The 24,129-nt window shown below is 40.7% G+C and overlaps 1 protein-coding gene across 1 annotated transcript; it reads left to right on the top strand.

Annotated features, from left to right (window-relative positions):
- Positions 1-2,451: 2,451 nt before the first annotated feature.
- On the top strand, positions 2,452-17,959 carry rs1a (retinoschisin 1a; the record flags this gene model as incomplete). The annotated part of the gene is made up of 7 exons (XM_084001478.1): positions 2,452-2,463; positions 2,540-2,648; positions 3,836-3,861; positions 4,557-4,686; positions 9,736-9,877; positions 12,363-12,558; positions 17,807-17,959. The coding sequence occupies 7 exons, from the start codon at positions 2,452-2,454 to the stop codon at positions 17,957-17,959; spliced, it is 768 nt and encodes a 255-aa protein (XP_083857604.1).
- Positions 17,960-24,129: the final 6,170 nt, after the last annotated feature.

Genomic DNA, 24,129 nt, shown 5'->3' with positions numbered 1-24,129 from the left:
ATTACAGAACTTTTGAATTAAAAACAAGTCAACAGATTTTTTTAAAAACATACTCAACTCTTTAATATTAGAGAATAAAACAGAATAAAACAGCTCTTGGTTCATGCAGCAGCTCTGGTGGCGGTCGTGTGTCTGAGCCGAGCAGCAGCAGCGTTGAGCTCCCGCGCCGTGACGACCTTCATCCTGTTGGACCGCGACAGACGAGACGCCTCGGCGCTCAGCAGCCGGAGCAGCAGCGGCCGAGGAACACCGGGAAGACCGGTCCGCAGGTCTGGACCGCTCATCCCCACCTGCTGCTGAGGAGACAGGAGAGGGTCAACAGGTCTCTGATCTATGGGATGTTCAGGTGAACTCAGGTGTTTCTGACGCGCTACAGACCAACAGTTAAGGTGCTCGCTGCTGCACTGGAGTCATCACACTGCAAAAACTTAACTTGTCTTATTTCTTGTCAAAATGTCTAATTTCTAGTCAAAACTAATCTCTTTCCACTTAAAATAAGACTCATCACCTAAAAATGTACTTGTTTTTAGATCATTTTCACTCGTTTCAAAACTAATTTTCAATTGGAATGAGTATAAGGAAGAACAACTTGCTCCACTATCGGATTTTTCTACTTATTTCAAGTGAAAATCTGCTTGAAAGAAGTAAAAAGTGTCTAAAAACAAGCTACTTTTAATGTGATGAATCTTATTTTAAGTATGTTTGAACTAGAAATGACATTTTGACTAGAAATAAGACAAATATTCTTGTTAAGATATGAGTTTTTGCAGTGTGGGCCTTGCTGTGATTAAAACCAGGTGATAGAAGTGTTAGTTTTTCTGGTGCTTTTGGAAATATTTGAGCCAAAGTACTGTATGTATGGTTTTAAATCTCTGGAGTGAGAGAGAGATGAGTTCCAGTTAGATTTTTAGGCCTGTGTTATCTGTGTCAGTTACAAAAACCAGAATTAACCAACTCTGTCTTATGAGAAATAAAAGTTGCATTTAGACTATGACTACACTGCAAAAACTCAAACTCTTACCAAGAATATTTGTCTTATTTCTAGTCAAAACAAATCTAATTATACAAAAAATAAGACTCATCACATAAAAAGTAGTTTTTACTTCTTATTCTCACACGAAATAAGTAGAAAAATCTGATAGTGGAGCAAGTTTTTCTTCCTTATTACAAGCACAGACATTTTAAGTGGAAAGATTAGTTTTGATTAAAATTGAGACATTTTGACAAGAAATAAGACAAATATTCTTGGAAAGGTTTTAAGTTTTTAATCTAAGACTAGACATGGTGACGTCTTCCTTCTTTCTCACTCTTACAGATGTTTGTGTGTTATAATCATCTCCCTTTATTTCATTGCTGCAGATATCTCCATCTCCTCCTCCTCTTCCTCTCACCTCTTTCTGAGCTCTGTAGATCCGGGTGGAGAAGACTCGACTCCTCTTCTTCCTTTTCGTCGTCTGTGGAGGAGGATTCCTCTGAGCTGGTCTGAGAGCAGCTTTCATCCTGCTCAGGAAGGTTTGTCACAAACTCACAGGAGGAACTGGAGCTCACAGTGGAACAGCTCCTTATAGCTTTACATAGGAGTGTGTGTGTGTGAGGTCTGCTTTTAAAGAGTGTGTGAGTGTGTTTTAATGAACCCAAATTGAAAACAGCTTTGTCTAATCAGGGTTAATTAGTCTCACCCACCCTTTAAAGGGATAGTTCACCCAAAATTGAAATTTCCCTCATTATCTCCTCCCCCTCATGTGGACTAAGGGCTGGGAGAAGTTTCAGAGTCCTCCGTGGCTTCTCTGAGTTACAGGGGGTCTCGGCGTAGCAGTGCATGTCCATATGACGGTTGCAAATGGATACCAACTGTCTTCATAACAAAAAGACACACCAAAAAACATCCAAATACCTCCATGCTGCTCGTATGTAATGTCCCTCTTGTATTGAAGCCCCGAAATGCGAAATGCGATGGGGGGGATTACTGGTTAATGAAAAACAGATTTTTTAACCAAATCATTGATTTTCATGAATAGATAACAGGAGAAGTTACACAATGTCCCTTTAAAACAATTTTTTTTTTAATCACCTGTTATTTATTTATTTATTTAGATTTTTATCTGTTTTTTTTTTTTTAGATAGTCAACGTGATGATTTAATCATCTGAACAGGAGGAGAAAACGACACTGACCTGCTGGTCGATCACATGGATCACAGCGCCCAGCAGAGACCCTCTGTCACACACACACACACACACACACACACACACACACACACACACACACACACACACACACACACACACACACTGGCCTTATGTTTGTGTTTTTATTTCCTGCGGTGTGTGTGTGTGTGTGTGTGTGTGTGTGTGTGTGTGTGTGTGTGTGTGTGTGTGTGTGTGTGTGTGTGTGTGTGTGTTTCCCAGGCCGGGGGCTTGGGGCTTGGGGCTTGGGGCTTGGTCAGATGAGGATGGCTTTAGAGGTGAGGCCATTAGTCCTGTGGATTACTATAATCCAGCCTCTCTCTTTCTGTCTCTCTCTCTCCGTGTCACTTGCAGCTCGGTCTCGGTTTGAAGCAGGTTACCACGACGACGACAACGACGACGTCTCTCAACATGCAGCGTTTCCCTCCGACCCTGCTGCTGCTGCTGCTCCTCGGAGCCGACGGTACGAACTGCACCTTTATTTTTTAATGTAATTCAAGTTTTTATTTCTGTTATCCAGGGTATCCGCGGGGTCTTAAAAAGTCTAAAATTTGAAAATCTAAATTTTAGGCCTTAAAATGTCTTAAATTTGTTGGATTATTGTGTTTTAATTTTAGACAGGTCTTAAACCGGGAACCTTGAACCGGGAAATAGTTCACTTTATGCATGCTCCTTGGGAAAAATGTTATGGTAGAGGCCTCGCTACTGCAAAATGTTCAATAAAATGCTCCTGCTACACTTCATTATGCTTTATTGAATGTATTTTCAACTACAAACAAGCCTAAGACGCAACTTATATATTGCAAGTGGCATAGCAAAACAAGAATAAAATGAAATAAAAGTACCATGTGAATGATGTATAGGGGACATTGATGCATTTACGTAGCTGGAGAGCATACAACATGTTGGATACACTCAGGAAAATGTATTCACACTGTAAAAACTCAAAATCTTTCCAAGAATATTTGTCTTATTTCTTGTCAAAATGTCTCATTTTTAATCAAAACTAATCTCTTTCCACTTAAAATAAGACTCTTCACCTTAAAAATTAACTTGTTTTTAGATCATTTTCACTTGTTTCAATCAAATTTTCAATTGAAATAAGTAGAAAAATCTGCCAGTGAAAGTTTTTTTTGCTTTGTACTTATTTAAAGTGAAAATCTACTTGAAAGAAGTAGAAAGTGTCTAAAAAAACAAGCTACTTTTTATGTGATGGGTCTTATTTTTAGTATAATTAGATTTGTTTTGACTAGAAATGACATTTTAACTAGACATAAGACAAATATTCTTGGTAAGACTTTGAGTTTTTGCAGTGTAATAGCTATAGGTTCATCAGTCAATGTGATGTGAGTCCAAAACAAGTCCCAGACTGGTGCCTTGATGTTACTCCTGTTATTCATCTTGTCGAGCATAATAACTTCATATGAAGCTGTTTTAACAATAATGTTTATCCACTCTTTTAGTTCAGGGGGTTTAGGTAGGAACTGCACCTTTAAACGCTGTAGAATCTGTATTTATAATCTGGTGAATTCAACTTGTCTGTCTCTCTCAGGATCTTTAGGTTTATTTATTATTTAGATGTGTGTTAAATGTGATGCTCTGACCACTGACCCTCACTCTCTCTCCTCTGTTTTATTCTCCGTTGGACAGTTTTCACCGGCGTCTCAGCTCAAGAGGTACGAAGAACAAACTGCCGACAAACCTCTCTGTTCTTAGTTTGGTTTTTAGTTTTAGTTTAATAGGTTTATTTGTATCAGGGACAATGTACAACATAACATTAGTCTCGAAATGAGAAGAGATTTAGCTTACTGGCTACACTGCAAAAACTCAACATCTTTCCAAGAATATTTGTCTTATTTCTAGTTAAAATGTCATTTCTAGTCAAAACAAATCTCATTATACTATAAAATAAGACTCATCACATAAAAAGTAGCTTGTTTTTAGACACATTTTACTTTTTTCATGCATATTTTCACTTGAAATAAGTAGAAAAATCTGATAGTGGAGCAAGTTTTTCTTCCTTATTACAAGCACAAAAAACTTGCTTTCACTGGCAGATTTTTCTACTTATTTCAATTGAAAATTTGTTTAAAACAAGTGAAAATGATCTAAAAACAAGTAAATTTTTAGGTGCTGAGTCTTATTTTAAGTGGGAAGAGATGAGTTTTGACTAAAATTGAGACATTTTGACAAGAAATAAGACAAATATTCTTGGAAAGATTTTGAGTTTTTGCAGTGCACTTTCCATCCGTTCTTGATTCATAACTGTAGTTCAGGCTGTGAACATGAATCAATATATTTCTGTGTTTCTGTATGTGATGATGATGATGATGATGATGATGATGATGATGTCACGTTGTCATGGCGACAGGAGGCGGCCGTGTCCGAGGCCTGGACCAGGAGGTCGTGTAAATGTGACTGTGAAGGAGGAGAAGCCCCGACCGAGTTCTCCTCCATCGCCTCGGGCTCCTCCATGGTGCGAGGAGTCGACTGCATGCCGGGTAAACACACACACACACACACACACACACACACACACACACACACACACACACACACACACACACACACACACACACACACACACACACACACACACACACACACACACACACACACACACACAACAAAGAGGAGGGGGATCTGTGTGTGTGTGTGTGTGCACGTACATGCATGAGTGCATTAGACTCCAGATTTGACGCCACAGGGAGCAACATGCTCCACTGACTGCACCTCCTCCTCGGGGAAGGAGTTGCAGATGGAGAGAAGACGGAAAGACGGAAACAAGTTCTGCAGCTTCAAACCCAGAAGACGGTTTTTAATCTCAGATAAAAAAAAATAAATAAAAAAACTTTCACTTCCTTCGTCCCAGGATTTAACTCTCCACCAGAATCTCCTCTTCTCCTCTTCAAGTCGTGAAACTGAAACGGTCTGAGGCTGTGAAGCAGTGGACGAGTTTTCCTTCAAATCACCTCTTACCAAGAACATTTGTCTTATTTCTAGTCAAAACTAATCTCATTCTATTTAAAAAAGACTCATGACATAAAAAGTAGCTTGTTTTTAGACACTTTTTACTTCTTTCAAGCATATTTTCACTTGAAATAAATAGAAAAATCTGCTAGGGGAGCAAGTTTTTCTTCCTTATTACAAGCACAGCAGATTTTTCTACTTATTTCAAGTGAAAATATGTTTGAAACAAGTGAAAATGATCTAAAAACAAGTTAATTTTTAGGTGATGAGTCTTATTTAAAGTGGAAAGAGATTAGTTTTGACTAGAAATGAGACATTTTGACAAGAAATAAGACAAATATTCTTGGAAAGATGTTGAGGTTTTTGCAGTGTGGCAACAGGAGATGGAGGAGAGGAATGAGGAGAGAGACCTGAGCAGATAATCATCACCGTCTCAGATTACAGAGCTGGTAATAGACGGCAGCGAGCTCACAGTCACACAGACCTCTGATTATCCAGCGAGGACGAGGAGAGAGGAGGAAGAGGATTCGTTCTGAGTCCGTCTCCATCTCCGTGTCTCACCTGGACGACCGACACCGTCTCACTTCAGTCTTTACACTGCAAAAATCTAAATCTTTCCAAGAATTTTTGTCTTATTTCTTGTCAAAATGTCTCATTTCTAGTCAAAACTAATCTCTTTCCACTTTAAATAAGACTCATCACCTAAAAATGAACTTGTTTTTAGATCATTTTCACTTGTTTCAAGCAGATTTTCACTTGAAATAAGTAGAAAAATCTGCCAGTAAAAGCAAGTTTTTTGTGCTTGTAATAAGAAAGAAAAACTTGCTCCGCTATCAGATTTTTCTACTTATTTCAAGTGAAAATATGCTTGAAAGAAGTAAAAAGTGTCTAAAAACAAGCTGCTTTTTATGTGACAAGTCTTATTTTAAGTATAATGAGATTAGTTTTGACTAGAAATAAGACAAATATTCTTGGTTTTTGCAGTGTAGTTGTAGAGACAGAGACACCACAGAGCTGCTCCCATTAACACATGTTATGCAAACACTTATCTGCTGACTGACTCACACATACGCTGCTGAGTGTGTGTGTGTGTGTGTGTGTGTGTGTGTGTGTGTGTGTGTGTGTGTGTGTGTGTGTGTGTGTGTGTGTGTGTGTGTGTGTGTGTGTGTGTGTGTGTGTGTGTGTGCGTTGTAATACTGGGATTAGACAGGATGTGACCTGGGCCAGAGCAGCTTTACGCACGAGTAAACAAAAGCGCAGCAGCTTCGTCTTATTCTTCTTTCTTTGTCGTCTTCTGCTGAGGCAAAACACAAAAAATCACTGATGAGCATCTTCTTCTTCTTCTGAGTTCACTAAGTTCAAGACCAAAGTGTTGTTGTGTTTTTAAAGAGGGAGGGAGGGAGGGAGGGGGAGATGGGGTAGGGGGGAGGGGGGGTTGGGGGGCAGATTGACAGATGAGATCAAAACGTGAGAGCAACAACACAGAGTTAAATCTGTGGAGAGGAGACGACCATCTGTCCTCCTGCTGCTCTAATGGACACCACCACTGATCTGTCGCCACGGAGATTTAACCTGCTGCTGCTGCTGTTAGGATGGAGAGGGGGGGGGGGGGGAGGAGAGGAAGAGGAGAGGAGGAGGAGGAGAGGAGGAGGGGAGGAGGATGGAGAGTTGATGATCCAGAGCAGCTCAGAGGTGCTGGTCTCAGTGCTTTTTTTTGTCATTTAAATTTTTATTGAACTTTTAAGAAACATACAAATAAGCACAGGTTCAACAAGATACACATGTTTTCTTTTGTGTGTTTTGGTGCTGACATCCTCTCACACACTAAAAGGAGAGATTATGAAATCCAAACAAATATGACACATAAGGAATCCACATGAGAAGAAACCGAGTCCACCAAATAAATGATACAAGGTGCTGCATTTAGTCTCTGGTCTGCTTTGTGTAACTCCAAAAAAGTTCCCAAGTGCTCATCCCGTCTTCCTCTTTGCCTTTCAGCCTACAGAGCATAGCTTCATAGGATGCTGTCTCCACCATTGCACCCAGCCACTCCCTCAGATTAGGAGACACGGCCGTCTTCCAATGTCTTAGAGTCACTCTGGAAGCTGTAATCAGGCCCACCATGATAACAGAAAATGTTCCTTTAGATATATTTGGTAACTGAGAAGTGGTCTGGTTCTGACCGTGTGGTGAATCTGACCGTAGATATAGAAACGTAGATGCCGTGTTCCATGCTGCCGAACAGCGCCACCATGCGTCTGCTGGCCACCATGTTGCGCAGGACATAAGTTCTAAAGGACTGACGTTCTAAACGTTGTAACCCCAGATTTTGATTAAATCTATTCACAGGCGTCATTTACACTGGGGTAATCCTAGGTTAAAGCAGAAGTAAGCGATATTTTTGTGTTAATATAAGTCTTAAATAGTTGTATCTTCCGACAGCAATCACTTACATAGAGTGTTTGGACTGAAACACGGGTCTCTCAGTCACTCTGCTCTGCTCTGAGCCGAAGAGAAAACTTTTCTCGTACCCTACAAGTTTTATCCAATGAGGAGAGAGAACGGCATAAAGGGGCGGTCCTCTCTGTGTGTGCAGCCAAGGGATGCGCCTGAATGTGGTGACGTAGGGACGAGGGCGGGGGCTGCTAACTCCATCGGCTGACAAGACGTTATGGTGCGTTCAAGGCAACTCGTAACACGTGTTTTTCCGACCCGTGAAGTCGTACCAGTTCGATCTGGTACGACTTCACAGGTCAGAAGTTACGAGTGGCCGTTATAGTGACTTTCACAGGTAAAACAGGTCGGAGAAACGCGAGTGGGTTGCCTGGAACGCTACAAAGTCGTAAGTTGTGACTTGAAGCTGTAATTTACGGTTCCAAAAGCCTGCCTGGAACGCAGCATTAGCCAAAACGACCGGATCGCTTACTTCTGCTTTAACTACCGTACATTATCCTAAAAGCAGCCGAAACCCTGTGCACGGCGCAGAGCTTCCTGTACGCCGGAGCCAACTCGCAACAATGTAGCTTCAATTAAGTAGTTCTCAGACTCTTTCTGTCATCTCCCGCTGAATTTCAAGGCGCACCGGGGGAAGGAGGGGGTCGATTGAACAATAAGACAGCAGCCAACAGATAGGCTATATGCTTAACGTTTGGGTGCAACAAAGTCCCTGTTAAACCAACACTAAGGAACTTTTCAACCTTCATATAATATTTCCATAACTTTTGTGATGGTACATCGACTTACAACAGGTTGAATGACACCTCTGTCATGGCCTGAGGGGGTCTGTATCATTATGGTCTGTGTCGCCTTCACTGGCACTAAGCAGCTTTGAGGAGCATGGTAGGAACCCGGCTCTCACTTAAGTTTCACTTTCACTTTCACGAGTCACGATGAGGAGGGAGCAGCAATGCAGCACCTTTCAGTCAGATTGTGTATGTGTGTTTACTGTGAAATGATCCGCTGGAAACAGAAACTTAGTTTGGACGTCTTCTGTTCATTTCCATGCACCGGTAGACCAGAATGTTTATGGCGCTACGTGCTAGTGCTCATGGGAAATGGAGTCTTCCTTCAGGCAAAACACTACCACTTTGGGCCACTGGCGCCGCCAAACTCAACCAAAACTGAAAATTCTTAAGTACTGCTTTATAACAAAATCAACATCTAGCTGTCCCTTCAAATTAAAGTTAGTTAGTGACTGTTTGGAGCAGCTGCTGACAGATGTGCAGCTGACAGTGACATCATCCTCATCACTAGCTAAACCTGAGCCACCATCCGATCCCTCCTCACGCCGTGACGATGGGACAAAGTCTCTTATTGTAGCTATATTCTGTGTTTTTCCTCTCTTTAAAGGGACAACGAGGAGTTTCTATTCGGTTATAAAAAAGTCTCACGTTAATGTGGATGAATCTCCGCTACCCACACTTGTTAATGGGCCCATTTTCGATAAATATATCGTTCTGTCTCTATCGTTATTTTGTTATTATTAGTGGTGGCGGAAATGCTGGTCGAGCCGACCAGCGTTTCCTTCGTGGCGAGTTATGAGAATAACGCCGCCGAACCGCCGTTTATGGTCGGAACTACGGTGGTATGTGAACCTCTTTGAACCTCTGACTTTAATTATTGATGAATGAAAACATGAGTCCGTCTTGCGCCGGTCAAAGAAATGTACGGTGCGCGCGGAGGCTCATAAATGTAGTGTGAAAACGCTTCGCTTTTCCAAAACTCCTCGTTGTCCCTTTAACCGTCTTGTTTCAGTTTTTGCCGGTCAACCTGCTTCTGGTGTATCTGCTGTTTCTCTCGCGCTTTGCTCACTCGCTCACTCTCGATCCGCATATAAATTAATATTATATAAAAAATAAAAAGGAAAAAACACAGACGTGATCCCACGCTGCCGATTCTCTAATGTCCTCCTGTGGGAGCAACTCAACTGTCTCAGCTGATGCTCTGGTCCTTGCGTAATATGGCGGCCCCGCTGACGTATGGCCAGATATAGAACGCGGCATCTACGTTTCTATATCTATTGATCTGACCGTGTGGTTCTGTGTGGTTCTGACCGTGTGGTTGTGTGTGTTCTGCTGCAGAGTGTCCGTACCACAAGCCTCTGGGCTTCGAGGCCGGCTCGGTGAGTCCAGACCAGATCACCTGCTCCAACCAGGACCAGTACGCCGGCTGGTTCTCCTCCTGGGTCCCCAGCAGAGCCCGGCTCAACGCTCAGGGCTTCGGGTAGGTACCGGTCCAGTTCCCATGATGCACCTGTTCTCTGTCAGGAACCAGATCAAACTGGGTCTCGGTTCATGTGGAGGTCGAGCTGCCGACAGGATCCAACATTAACCTTTCAAAATAAAACAGAAACAGGAAAAAGAGAAATGTTAAAGGTATAATACGTAGGATTCCCCCCCATCTAGCGGTGCGGTTGCATATCTGAACGTATTCTTGATGTTGCATTCAGGTGAAATGGGGCAGACGTCAGACAGACAACAGACGCTGCATGTAACAGGATAAACAAGCGTCTATGTAAACCAGTGGTCCGCCAGCACGAGGCAAAACAATACAGGCGTGACAACATGTTGTCATGGTGATGTGGTATTGTTTTACCGTCTTTCTCTGGTGGAGTAAAATGACATCCGGTTGGTTTGCCGACGGCCGTCTGCCTGACTGCACCTGAATGCAACACCAGTGCCTCCGTCCTTCCTCACACTACACAGTGGTGACAGTTTTAACAGGCCGTTTCCGTGGTTACCTACGGTCACGATGCAACATGGCCGCCTCGGTTCGGTGCGTCGCCCACTTATGTATTTGTAACGACTTGTAACAACTCATTCTAAGGAACCAGAAAGCTTTCATTTGTATGCAGCTGTGATTCACCTTCAGTGAAATACGGATTTATGAAAGAATATTTGATTTTTGATCATAAAAAGCCAAAAAAGTTACACACTGGGGCTTTAAAGGAGCAGTCGCTAATGATATTAATAATCTAGATGTGATCTATATGTATTGGTTGGTTGAAGTGTCATGCACATTTCTGTGCCACTAAACAATATAAATACAAACATTCAAAGATCTTCTCATTCGTGTTTTTCCTTAGACTCGTGCAAAACGATGATTTCAGAATATACAGGCAGATTTTTCAAAAATATACAAAACAATAATAGTAGTTATTATAAATCAATGAGTAAGAATATTCATGTTTAGAACTGAATTCATCAACATGCGTATTAAAAATCATCAGCACAGACTGAAATGTTTCCTACTTTGAATATTAAAGAGCTGTTCTCAATCAGATTTTAATTTTTTAAAGGGACATTGTGTAACTTCTCCTGTTATCTATTCACGAAAATCGAGGTGGCGTCTGAGCGTTACACTGATGCTGCATTCACCTGCAGTCGGGCAGACAGCCGTCGGTAACAAACCAGATGTCATTTTAGTCACAGAAGTCCAGAGAAAGACGGTAAAACAATACCACATCGCCATGACAACATATTGTCACGTGTATTGTTTTGCCTCGTGCTGACGGACCACTTGTTTACATAGAGGCTTGTTTATGCCGTTACGTGCAGCGGCTGTCGTCCGTCTGCCGTCTGCCCAATTTCAGGTGAATGCAGCATGAAAAATACGACTGAGTTGCTTGTGATGTACAACCACAACGCTAGATGGGAGTAATTCCTACACAATGTACCTTTAAACATAAATATATTAAGAAAACTATTGTTTTCATGTCATTAGAGAAGCTCAGGGACTTCAAGTTTCAATTTATTTATTTAAGTAATGGGACAATGCATATTAAAGGTAAAAAAAAAAAAAAAAAGTAAATATGAAAAGAGATTGTAGCTGTACGGCTGATTTCCATCTCTGGTCCTGTAGGCAGGTGTAAGATGGGAAGAGAAGAGAAGAGAGGAAGGACAATAATTACAAAACTTTCCAACAACAACAGAATATAATGCACAACAATATAGACTTTAAGTTCATGACACGTGATTAACTGTAAACGTATTGATATGTGTTTCAGTAACTCAGTCAATTTAAAGGGATAGTAGCATTTTTTAAAAGTGGGGTTGTATGATCTACAAATAGCCCCTAAGTACTTTAATTGCAGTAGAAGACTCTCTACACTCCTCCCGTTAGCAACGCCAGCCCATAATAGCCCTGCCCAGAGATTTACAACATACATTGTTGTGAACAGACCCAAAGAAACGGCCTATTTTCGCGGCCTAAAAGAGGTTGAAAAAAAATACACAGTTCCATTGTTCGCTATAATATAATTTTTTCCAGCCCTTCAAAAGTGCAGGAAAAACACAGTTTTTATTTGGATCTAACCAACTGCTGATCGGCGGGCGCTAACCCTGGGCGGAGGGATACGTGAGTTGGTTAGGTCCAAATAAAAACTGTGTTTTTCCTGCACTTTGAGGGGCTGGAAAAAATTATATTATATGGCGTTGCTAACGGGGGGAGTGCAGAGAGTCTTCTACTGCAATTAAAGTACTTAGGGGCTATTTGTAGATCATACAACCCCACTTTTAAAAAATGCTACTATCCCTTTAACTGCTTCAGTTTCAGGCTCCTGGAAACAAACATCTCTAATGTTATTGTATGTGTGTGTGTGTGTGTGTGTGTGTGTGTGTGCGTGCGTGCGTGCGTGCGTGCGTGCGTGCGTGCGTGTGTGTGTGTATGTGTGTGTGTGTGTGTGTGTGTGTGTGTGTGTGTGCTGCAGCTGTGCGTGGCTGTCTAAGTTCCAGGACAACAGCCAGTGGCTGCAGATCGACCTGACGGAGGTGAAGGTGGTGTCGGGCATCCTGACCCAGGGACGCTGCGACGCCGACGAGTGGATCACCAAGTACAGCGTCCAGTACCGGACCGACGACACGCTCAACTGGATCTACTACAAAGACCAGACCGGCAACAACCGGGTCAGTCCCACTCAGACCGGACCGGACTGAACCGAACCGGATTCACACTCAGTTTCATTATTGTGATAAAAGACAAAGTGGTGAAGTTAACGACTGATCTGATGCTGCAGACTCACAAACATGCCTGTTAATGTTGTTTTAGTTGTTGTTTATTTAACTTTACAACACACACTAAAAGGTAAATGACAGTGTTAAAGGGATAGTTCAACATTTTGGCAAATTGGCCCATTGCCATAATCCCTATAGTCATAGCAGTAGGTTCGTTACCTTTAATTGTCAGTGCAAGCTATTTTTAGAACGGCGGAGCAGAGCCGTGAGCTGCTCAGAGCTACGTTACGGAGGCTCATTATGGGATTTCTTGGTTTCCCTCATCATCAAACTCATCAAATACACAATCCAACAACTCCACAACGCTCTGGTGGACAAGTTGTGACCTGCACATTCACCACGCTATGAGATAATAACACAACGTTACCACACAGAGTTGTTTTAGAGGGAAATTCATGCAAAACCGCTGATCGCATTGCCTTCAGGGACAGTTTTTCATCATCAGTCTCTGTATTTCCCTCTAAAACAACTCTGTCTGGTAACGTTGTGTTATTATCTCATAGCGTGGTGAATGTGCAGGTCACAACTTGTCCACCAGAGCGTTGTGGAGTTGTTGGATTGTGTATTTGATGAGTTTGATGAGGGAAACCAAGAAAACCCATAATGAGCCTCCGTAGCGTAGCTCTGAGCAGCTCACGGCTCTGCTCCGCCGTTCTAAAAACAGCTTGCACCGACAATTAAAGGTAACGAACCTACTGCTACGACTATAGGGATTATGGCAACGGGCCAATTTGCCAAAAATATTGAACTATCCCTTTAAACAGAGAAAACCTGCAACAGTAGAGACTCAGACTTCGACCACCTCAGTTCCTCTAACAGCTACAGACTTTAAAAGTGATGAATTAAATCCTAAAAACCAACAAACAGGGACTCGGTGTAAAGGAGCTGAAGCAGGATGTGAGATGTGTTCACAGTTCTCAGAGTTTTGATTTCAGCACCTCTAGAATTTAAAATGGATATTAGTGTTTTAGAAATATTTCTGAGATGATAAAAAACAAGTTTATTATTAATGTTTAGTTCAAAGCTAAAACTGCTACAGTATCAAATAAGAACAAACCAAGATTCCCTTTGCAACAGGTGACCAGCAGGTGGCAGTATAGAAAATGTAATGTCTTTCACTTTTTTATATCGGTCAGAGGATCCGAGGCCTCTATGACTGTATATCGTCCACATGACATCACCCTTGAACCTTTAAAGGGACAGTTCAACATTTATTCAGATCCTCCTCTCACCATAACCCCTATAGTCACAGCAGTAGGTTCAATACCTTTAATTATCGCTGCATGTTGTTTTGAGCTCTGCACAGTGCACAGTATTTCTTGGTTTCCCTCATCAAACTCATCAAATACACAATCCAACAACTCCACAATGCTCTGGTGGACAAGTTGTGACCAATGTTCCCTCTAATTTTCAAAACTCCTGAGCAGAAATTCAACTCCCCTGATGACCTGCTTGAGCGACTGTGAGCGAAAGCTCAAGCGTACGTCCACATGCTGGTGCTATGGCCTCACCTCTCCAACTCCAAATATCAATACAATTGGCTATTACTATTATGAACAGATTATTTTGACAACATTACCTAGGCTGCTCCATATCTAGGTCAGTTACAGTTAATGATAACAAAATAATATTGTTTTTAATATATATAAAAATAGATTTTGCATTTATTGCCATATGAACAATATGAAAAAAATAACTAACATCAAGTTGGTGTCATCAACTCTTGGCACAGAAGCATCTTGATATGAACAGTAATAATAATTCTCAAGCAAAAACTTAAATGGTAGTTGCACTACAGACCACGGTTAAGGTCATACATTTCACAATTCGAAGCCACATTAGGGAGAAATAAACAGTAAACTAGAAAAAGAAAGCATTTCCTGCAGAAAATGCGTGTGAATGCTGTAAGCAGCTGAACGCTATTGCTGAAGCAATGCTGAATAAGCTGAAGAAATCATTGAAACAAAGTTGAATTAGCTGAAGAACTGTTGAAAAAGTCTAACGTTGAAGCTGAAACATATAACTTGAAGATTAATGCCTTTTTAAGGACAAAAAGCAGTAGAAATGTAAAAAAAAAAAAAAAAAAAAATCCTGCATGTTGAAGATGTTTAACAGTTGAGGAGTTGAAATCTGCAGCTAGCCACAGAAAGGAAAACTGATGAACCAGCAGTAACATAGCTGAAGCAACAAGTGAGAATAGATTAAAAAGAAGGAACATGTAAGCAGGAAGCTGAATGACATGACATTGGTGGAAAAAATCCTGAATTGTTTAGGTTTAAGTGTAATAAATATGTTTTTAATCTAAAAGCAGTAGAAATGTTGAAAGGGCAGAGGAATGTGTTGGAAAATCCTGCATTATTAAGTCTAACAGTTGAGGAGTCTGCAGTCAGCTGCAAAAAGCACTGCTACAGAAAACAGATAAACAAGTGCTAACATGGCTAAAGTAATAAGTGAAAATAGATTAACAAATGGAACCTGTAAGAAGGAGGTTTATTTTGTATGAAATGATTGGAAATTACTTAAATTGTTGAAGATTAGCATGAAGAAATTGAAAAGCTGAAGTCTACTCAAATATATTTAAACATGACAGCATGAATACATTGTTGGACTATTACTAATATAGATTAAACAATATCTAGGTGGTTGGAAATTATTTGAATTGTTGAAGATTGTGGTGAAAGAGAAATTAACATTTTAAGTACACTCAAATTACTCTAATAAGTTATAAAATTAACAGGTGACACAGAGAGAGATAGATAGATAGATAGATAGATAGATAGATAGATAGATAGATAGATAGATAGATAGATAGATAGAGATAGATAGATAGATAGATAGATAGATAGATAGATAGATAGATAGATAGATAGATAGATAGATAGATAGATAGATAGATAGATAGACAGACAGAGAGAGAGAGACAGATAGAGAGGGTGACAGAGGGAGAAAGAGAGACAGAGAGTGAAACACACACACACACACAGGTAGATAGATAGACAGACAGATAGATAAATAGACAGACAGACAGATCGATAGATAGATATAGAGAGAAGGAGAGAGGGAGAGAGGGGGAGGGAGAAGAGAGAGAGATAAGGAGAGGGAAGGATAGAGAGAGGGAGGAAGGGAAGGAGAGAGGGAAGAAGGGAGGGAGAGATGGAGGGAAGGATAGAGAGAGGGAGGAAGGGAGGGAGAGAGGGAAGGAGGGAGACAGAAGAGAGAGAGGGAAGGATAGAGAGAGGGAGGAAGGGAGGGAGAGAGGGAAGGAGGGAGAGAGGGAAGGAGGGAGACAGAAGAGAGAGAGGGAAGGATAGAGAGAGGGAGGAAGGGAGGGAGAGAGGGAAGGATAGAGAGAGGGAGGAAGGGAGGGATTATAATTATTATCATTTAGAAGTATATAGTATATAGTATGAATAATATCATTTCAGACAGACAGACCCAGAGAGAACAAGAGAGAGAGACAAATAGAGAGGGTGACACAGAGAGAGAGAAAGAGATAGATAGATAGACAGACAGACAGACAGACAGACAGACAGACAGACAGACAGACAGACAGACAGACAGACGGACAAAGAGAGAGAGACAGATAGAGAGGGTGACACAGAGAGAGAGAAAGAGATAGATAGATAGAGAGATAGACAGACAGACAGACCCAGAGAGAACAAGAGAGAGAGACAAATAGAGAGGGTGACACACACCCATAGATAGATAGATAGATAGATAGATAGATAGATAGATAGATAGATAGATAGATAGATAGATAGATAGATAGATAGAGAGAGAGAGAGAGAGAGAGAGAGAGAGAGAGAGAGAGAGACAGAGACAGACAGACCATGCCACAGCATGGTGGCAGCTTTAACCATAGGCTTTAACTGCTCTGTGACACCCTCAAACAGATCTAATGTACGACAAATCTGTACTTAGTACGAGCAAAAGGTTTACATTTTCCGAACCATAAGACCTTGCTGAACGCATCCGTGTCACTTTGGTGTTTCTAGAGTAAAAATTGTTGATTGTGTCGCAGGTTGGAAACTTTGGGACGTTTAGAAAATCAGCGCCTACTTTTGAATGGGAGTCAGTGAGAGGAGAGAGGGACCTGGCTGCACTCAGAGGCTCCCAGTTTAAATTGTGTTCGTCTCTCTGGTTTTTTGAGCACATGAAGAGATCAAGGATGAGCTTGTCTACAAGCATGCCCGAAATTATGTGTGTAGAGTGTAATCTGTGGCCGTACTGACAGGATAGAGAGAAAAATGTGAGAGGATTTTTAGACCCTCTGTCACTCTACCAACTGCCAACGTCCGAACATTCCGTCCCATTGACTTTCATGTTAAATCTGAATTTTGTCAGAAATTTTAATGATTTTAAAACTATACATATATCTGAAACTATTGAAGATATCAATAAGCTGAGATATAGCTGAATAGTTGAAAGGTTTGTGAACAGTTTAAAAGTTGAATGAAGTCTGTAGCTGAAAGTATGCTGAAGCTATTAGAGGCTGAATGAAGCAGAAGATTTGAAGAGTTTGAAGACTGTTTCAATGTATTTCCTATGGGAGAAAAATTGCAGAAAAAGTTAAATATTTTAAAAAGTATAAATAGTATGAAAGCGAAAAGTCATAGCATAAATGTCCTGAAAAAGCTGCACATTTTGATATATGAATTGTTGAAATAGCACAAAGTATGAAGAAGTAGTTAAACGCAGAAAAAGGGAAGAAGAAGTAAGAATAATAATAATAATAATAAGTATAAAGATTTGAATAACAATAGTGTGAATGCTTGCAGCATTCACACTAACTAGTCGGGGATATTTGAGTGTGCAACTTTTTTTGTCTTCTGGGCAAAGAGGTGGGGAGCAGTGTGCAATTGCACAGTAAAACACCTTAGAGGGAACAGTGGTTGTGACCTGCACATTCACCACTCTATGAGATAATAACGTATAATTATGTAACATTACGACACATGAAGCAAATACTCTGAACTACTTTCTCTATTGAAATCCCTCTGCCTATAGCGGCCGTGTCTGGAATGTAGTTCCAGCTGCATTTGCCTCTAAAACAACTCTGTCTCTAATGTTACATGATTATTAAAACAAATGTTAGTCTCATCATCATCCTCCTCATCATCATCTCTCTCTCTGTCCTCAGGTTTTCTACGGGAACTCGGACCGCTCCTCGTCGGTGCAGAACCTCCTGCGGCCGCCCATCGTGGCCCGTTACATCCGCGTCCTCCCGCTGGGCTGGCACACACGCATCGCTCTGCGTCTGGAGCTGCTGCTCTGCATGAACAAATGCATGTGAACGTCTCATTGTCTCATTCACTGAAAAAAACTCAAAATCTTACCAAGAATATTTGTCTTATTTCTAGTTAAAATGTAATTTCTAGTCAAAACAAATCTCATTATACTAAAAAATAAGACAAATCACATTAAAAGTAGCTTGTTTTTTTAGACACTTTTTACTTTTCAAGCAGATTTTCACCTGAAATAAGTAGAAGAATCGGATAGTGGAGCAACTTTTTCTTCCTTAACACAAGCACAAAAAACTTGCTTTCACTGGCAGATTTTTCTACTTATTTCAATTGAAAATTTGTTTGAAACAAATGAAAATGATCTATAAACAAGTTAATTTTTAGGTGACGAGTCTTATTTTAAGTGGAAAGACGTTAGTTTTGATTAAAATTGAGACATTTTGACAAGAAATAAGACAAATATTCTTGGAAAGATTTTGAGTTTTTACAGTGTTGTCCCATCCCGTCCCGTCTCATCCTGTCTTCCCCCAAAAACCCCTTCACCTGTCCCGCACCTGAAGCTCTGATGTCACATCCCCAGATCGGCCTCCGTCCGTGCAGCTGCTCGGATAAAAAACCACAGAGATATTCTGTTAAAAACCTTTAAAAAAAAAAAAAAAAAACGGTTTGACTTGTGTGATGTCATTAAAACAGGTGTTTGATGTGCTCAGGCTTTAATTCATTCACTGCTCTCACCTTTGTCTGTCTGTTTAAAACCAGTCTCACACTGCGAGGCTTTAATTTGGTGAGCTCTTAATAAATAGATTGTTCCATTTAGCAACGAAATGGCATAAATTCAAAGCAATAATTAGGCGTTGGGGGGGAGGGGGAGAGGCAGCGTTGCTATGGAGGTGATGGCGTCCACACGTCTGAGACAAGACGAGCTCAGATTTAATGTGACAAACAGGAAACGTGCAGCTGTACCTCTGTCAACAATGAAATTAGTGAAAATAACGAGTTTAATCCTGAGAAATAAAAACGTCTGTGACCGAGGCCTGGCAGCTTAATCCTTATTACTGTTATTATAATAAACTAGTTTTATCACTAAACCCTAAAAACATGTGAACCTAAGTGTGTAGTAAATAATCCGCAGCTGAAAATAGATCCCGACATGTGAACAAACGACTTGAAAACTTCAGTCTCCAGCTCTTTTAGATCATTAGATCTTCTAATTCTTCTTTTTTAAAATATAAAAGCATGTGACATCCAATTTTTTTTAAAAAGTTATGTATTGGTAAAAAATTTGAACTTTATTAGTTATTAACAATTAGACAAAATGTAGAATGACGTCAGACTTGTTCTGTGATCTCACTTCCTGTTTCTTTTCTTCTTTGTAAACTCTAAATCTAAAACTCTGTAATATTCAAATGTGGTTTTTATTTTGTTGTCACCTCCAGATTTTTTTTTTGTACAAACATTTCAATTGTATTTCCCATGATGCACTGGGGGGAAACTCTTCCCTTCATTAAATTTAACTCTTGTCTCATGTCCATGTTTGTGTGTGTGTGTGAGTTTTTACAAATCAAACATACGAGCCGTTCAAAAATGTACAGTTGGCTTTTTATTATGAGACCCTATCATTTTAAAGTAGAATGGTCAGTTAGATACACTCTATTATTATTTCTATTTACACCCTGTACCAAGTGGGAAACGGCTAAAATGAAAAAAAAAAGAAGAGAAAAGAAACGAGAAAAACAGATGTTTTAGGAAACACATTCATATTCGTGAACAGAACTTCTGTTTTTCTTCTGGTCCAGATGCTGCTGCTGCTGTTGCTATGGTGACGGAAACAAACCCACATCAGCATCAGTCATTTACAATCATTAGCAATCATAATACTCAACATGGGGCAAAGGGGAAATAATGATAATAATAATAAAACAGGAACGTATTGCAGAGCGATGTCTTGATATTCTACGTGGACACTTTAAAGGGATACGCCAACATTTTTTTTCGTGTCTTGCCTCACTCCCGAGTCCATGACCAGCAGATAGACACCATCCTTTCCACTGTGCGTGCAGTAACAAGGGAGATAGAGCCGTATCGCCCGTAATTAGCTTAGCTCAAACACTGGAAGTGTATGGGTAGTGTTAGCCTGCCTCCACCTAAAGTCGCTAATTAGCTTAGCTCAAACACTGGAAGTGTATGGGTAGTGTTAGCCTGCCTCCACCTAAAGTCGCTAATTAGCTTAGCTCAAACACTGGAAGTGTATGGGTAGTGTTAGCCTGCCTCCTACCTGAGCCGAAATCAGCAGTCAGAAGCTGATTTCATTTTAGCTCTAAACTCTGTAATTATATCACTTTATCCACATTTCAAACATGTTTAGGTGAGAAAGTAGCCGTTTAGATCAGCAGTGTGTCGTTAATTTGTCTAAATACCAGCTGTTTACAGTTTTGTTCGGACGAATTCGGCGCTACTCAAGCTAGCCGTTGTGACCAACGCACTTCCGGTTACTTTCACAAAATAAAACACCTGTTGCCCTTTACATACAGAAAACCATGACGATAGAGTTTGTGCTTTTACTTTGACATAGGAAGCTAACCTACCCTCGATGTAGCTAGCTTGAACAAAAATAAAGCGTCTTTGCTTGAACCCTCCGTTTTGACCGATCTCGTCCCGTTAGCGGCATTTGACCGCTCAAGATGCCTTACCGGAGAGTTTTGTAGCTCTGAGATGAAGATCGGCCCGCCGGTTTCCGTTTAGAGTTGCTGAAGAGTTTCTCTGATGACTTTAGGTGGAGGCAGGCTAACACTACCCATACACTTCCAGTGTTTGAGCTAAGCTAATTAGCGACTTTAGGTGGAGGCAGGCTAACACTACCTATACACTTCCAGCGTTTGAGCTAAGCTAATTAGCGACTTTAGGTGGAGGCAGGCTAACACTACCTATACACTTCCAGCGTTTGAGCTAAGCTAATTACGGCGATACGGCTCTATCTCCCTTGTTACTGCACGCACAGTCGAAAGGATGGTGTCTATCTGCTGGTCATGGACTCGGGAGTCAGGCAAGACACGTAAAAAAAAAAAATGTTGGCGTATCCCTTTAACCACAATTTCCTTCTCTGTGCTTCTTCTGGCTCCGGTTTCAACCGCCCACTGATCCGACTTCTTCTTCTTCTTCTCAACATTATTGCTTTCAATCAGCCACAAAGTCAATTGGTTCATTATTATTATTAGTAGTTGTCGTCTTTTGTTTTTCTTTTCATCCTTTTTTCTGCCACAGCAACAAAAACAAAACAGGAACTTCTCCAAAACCAGATTCTCTCTTCAGTCCAGATGTTGTGATGTCGTGTTGCACAGCTGCATCCGTCCGTCAGGATACTGGAGTGAAACTGGAAGAAAAAACTACGTAGTCGACTTTGTCTAGGCCACAAATAGTGTTTTAGTTCTACAGAACTCAGTTTAGTTGTGTGTTTTAAATCATCAGCAGACAACAGCTAAATGCTTCGTATGAACAACTGAGTCGAGTAAAATCATCCCTGATCGTGACTGTTGTTGTTGCAATGTCGGAAAGAAACGTCGTTGTAATGAAAACCAAATCATTCAGATTTACAAAAAGGCATTTACAAAAAACTCTGAGAACACATGCTTTTAAAATGTACACACACACACAAACACACGCACGCACACAGAAAATGTAAACACACGTTAAAGGACACGTCTGGTGTTATTTCATATTTGTCTCATTGTTAAAAGTTCCATTTAAAACCTTAAACCAACACATTTACTAAAGCTGAAGGATTTTATATTTCTATTCACTACATTCATTTTACAGCAGGAGTTGGTTCTTTAAAACACAGTTAACTGTTCATCAGAGTCTGTGAGTAGGTTTGTATTTAAACACTATGACATCCCATAAAGCAGCTTCAGATGAAACTGGCTGAACTTTGTTTTTCTTTTTTCTTCCTCTGAGGTGAACGACCCGCGGGTCCAGAACCACTGGACAAACGGTGCTGATGCTGCAATGTTGCATTAATAAAAACAGTAAATAAAGACGTGTCGGTTGTTTTTCTGCAGAACACAAACTTTCACTTTAAAGGGATAGTTCAACATTTTGGCAAATTGGCCCATTGCCATAATCCCTATAGTCATAGCAGCAGGTTCGTTACCTTTAATTGTCGGTGCAAGCTATTTTTAGAACGGCGGAGCAGAGCCGTGAGCTGCTCAGAGCTACGCTACGGAGGCTCATGGGATTTCTTGGTTTCCCTCATCAAATACACAATCCAACAACTCCACAACGCTCTGGTGGACAAGTTGTGACCTGCACATTCACCACGCTATGAGATAATAACACAAGACACAGTTGTTTTAGAGGGAAATACAGAGACTGATGAAAAACTGTCCCTGAAGGCAACGTGCATCAGCTGTTTTGCATGAATTTCCCTCTAAAACAACTCTGTCTGGTAACGTTGTGTTATTATCTCATAGCGTGGTGAATGTGCAGCTCACAACTTGTCCACCAGAGCGTTGTGGAGTTGTTGGATTGTGTATTTGATGAGTTTGATGAGGGAAACCAAGAAATCCTATAATGAGCCTCCGTAGCGTAGCTCTGAGCAGCTCACGGCTCTGCTCCGCCGTTCTAAAAATAGCTTGCACCGACAATTAAAGGTAACGAACCTACTGCTATGACTATAGGGATTATGGCAATGGGCCAATTTGCCAAAATGTTGAACTATCCATTTAAAACTAAAAGTACATTTATCATTAAATAACACGTTAAAACTCATGTGAGCATATTTTGACGATTCCACTTCTAGATTCTTGTATTTGTATACTTTTAGGTCAGTGAAGGCATCTTTAACTTGCTGCCTCTCAGTCCAAACTCAGGTCACTTTGTCCATTTTATTATATTGATAAAAATCTAAATAATTTCCTCTAACACCTGGATCTTGTTAGATATAGTTTTTGTCTGGGTTTATTTTAGACCTCTGAGTATTTACTCAAAATAAACTCACTGATGTGTTTTTTGTTCTTTTTTTTGTCTTTTTGTGCTCAGAGCAATAAGTTCCCTCAGCGTTGGTTTTTAGGGTTTCATATGGAATTTACCACCACAACAACAACTATAAAACCAGACGTGTCCTTCATGATCTTAAAGGTTGTAGGTGAGGTAATGCTTCTCGTTGCTCTCCTGCCTGCCTACCGGCTGTTAAGGCTGAAGAGACGAAACCAACACGGCAGCGCGGAGCTGGAAGCCACTGATCACTGATCATCGATCACTGATAGGAAACAGGTGAGAGGCTGAAATGACGAGGCTCGAGTCCATCAGTCTCACTCTGGTTCTGGTTCTGGTTCTGCTACGACTGGTCACTGAACCTCACATCTTGTTACGACCCCAAACAACCACTACAAACAACTCCTGTCTCTGCACTTATGTTGCCTTCCCGTGAACATACGTCGTAGTGGTTGTTTGGGGTCGTAACATAAATTGGGGGCTCGTCCGGGATGAGCAGATTTTCTACGACATGTCTTTTTTTTTCACTTTGGGGCAAAATATCCATGAATGTTTCTTTACATTTTGATGAAACCAACAGAGAAAAGGGTCAAAGTATAACGTGATAAATGTGAAATCTGTTAATAATAACATATCAAATTGAACAAAAAAAAAAAAAAAAAGGACATTCACCATTATTAAATATTCCTTGTGACATATTGTATTATCAACACATAAATATCTATGCATTTCTTTGTGTCGAAACTAAAGCTCTTGCAATTACACATTAATTCTATATTACCTTATAATATTTCCATATAGCCTACATACTGTGTCATTTATAGCTTATATCCTTGAATTTAAAACAAATAAATATTTAATAAATAATGTTGATATAAATCTTTTTTTTTTTGTTTGTTTGTTTGTTCTTATCAAATATCAGAGCTTGAAAAACATTTGGAGTTCATACAGTAGTCCACGGCGACGGTCCCGTGTGCTGCAGTAGCATCCTGTGAGCAGCAGATGGCAGCAGAGACGCCACAGAGTCTCCGCCGCTGAGCCCGACGTCCTCACCCGGTTCAGCACAGACACGGTAATGTACAACCGGACCGGACCGGATCGGACCTGACCGGACCGCTTCCTGTCTGTGTGTGTCTGTGTGTGTGTGTGTGAGTCGGTGTCGGTGTGTTTCTGAGTGAAAGAGACTTTCATGTAAACGTTGGAGTTGGTTCTGTTCTGTTCTGTTGTGTCT

This window comes from Trachurus trachurus, assembly GCF_905171665.1.
Source record: "Trachurus trachurus genome assembly, chromosome: 3".
NCBI lineage: Eukaryota > Metazoa > Chordata > Actinopteri > Carangiformes > Carangidae > Trachurus > Trachurus trachurus.
This window is presented reverse-complemented; position numbering and strand designations above follow the sequence as displayed.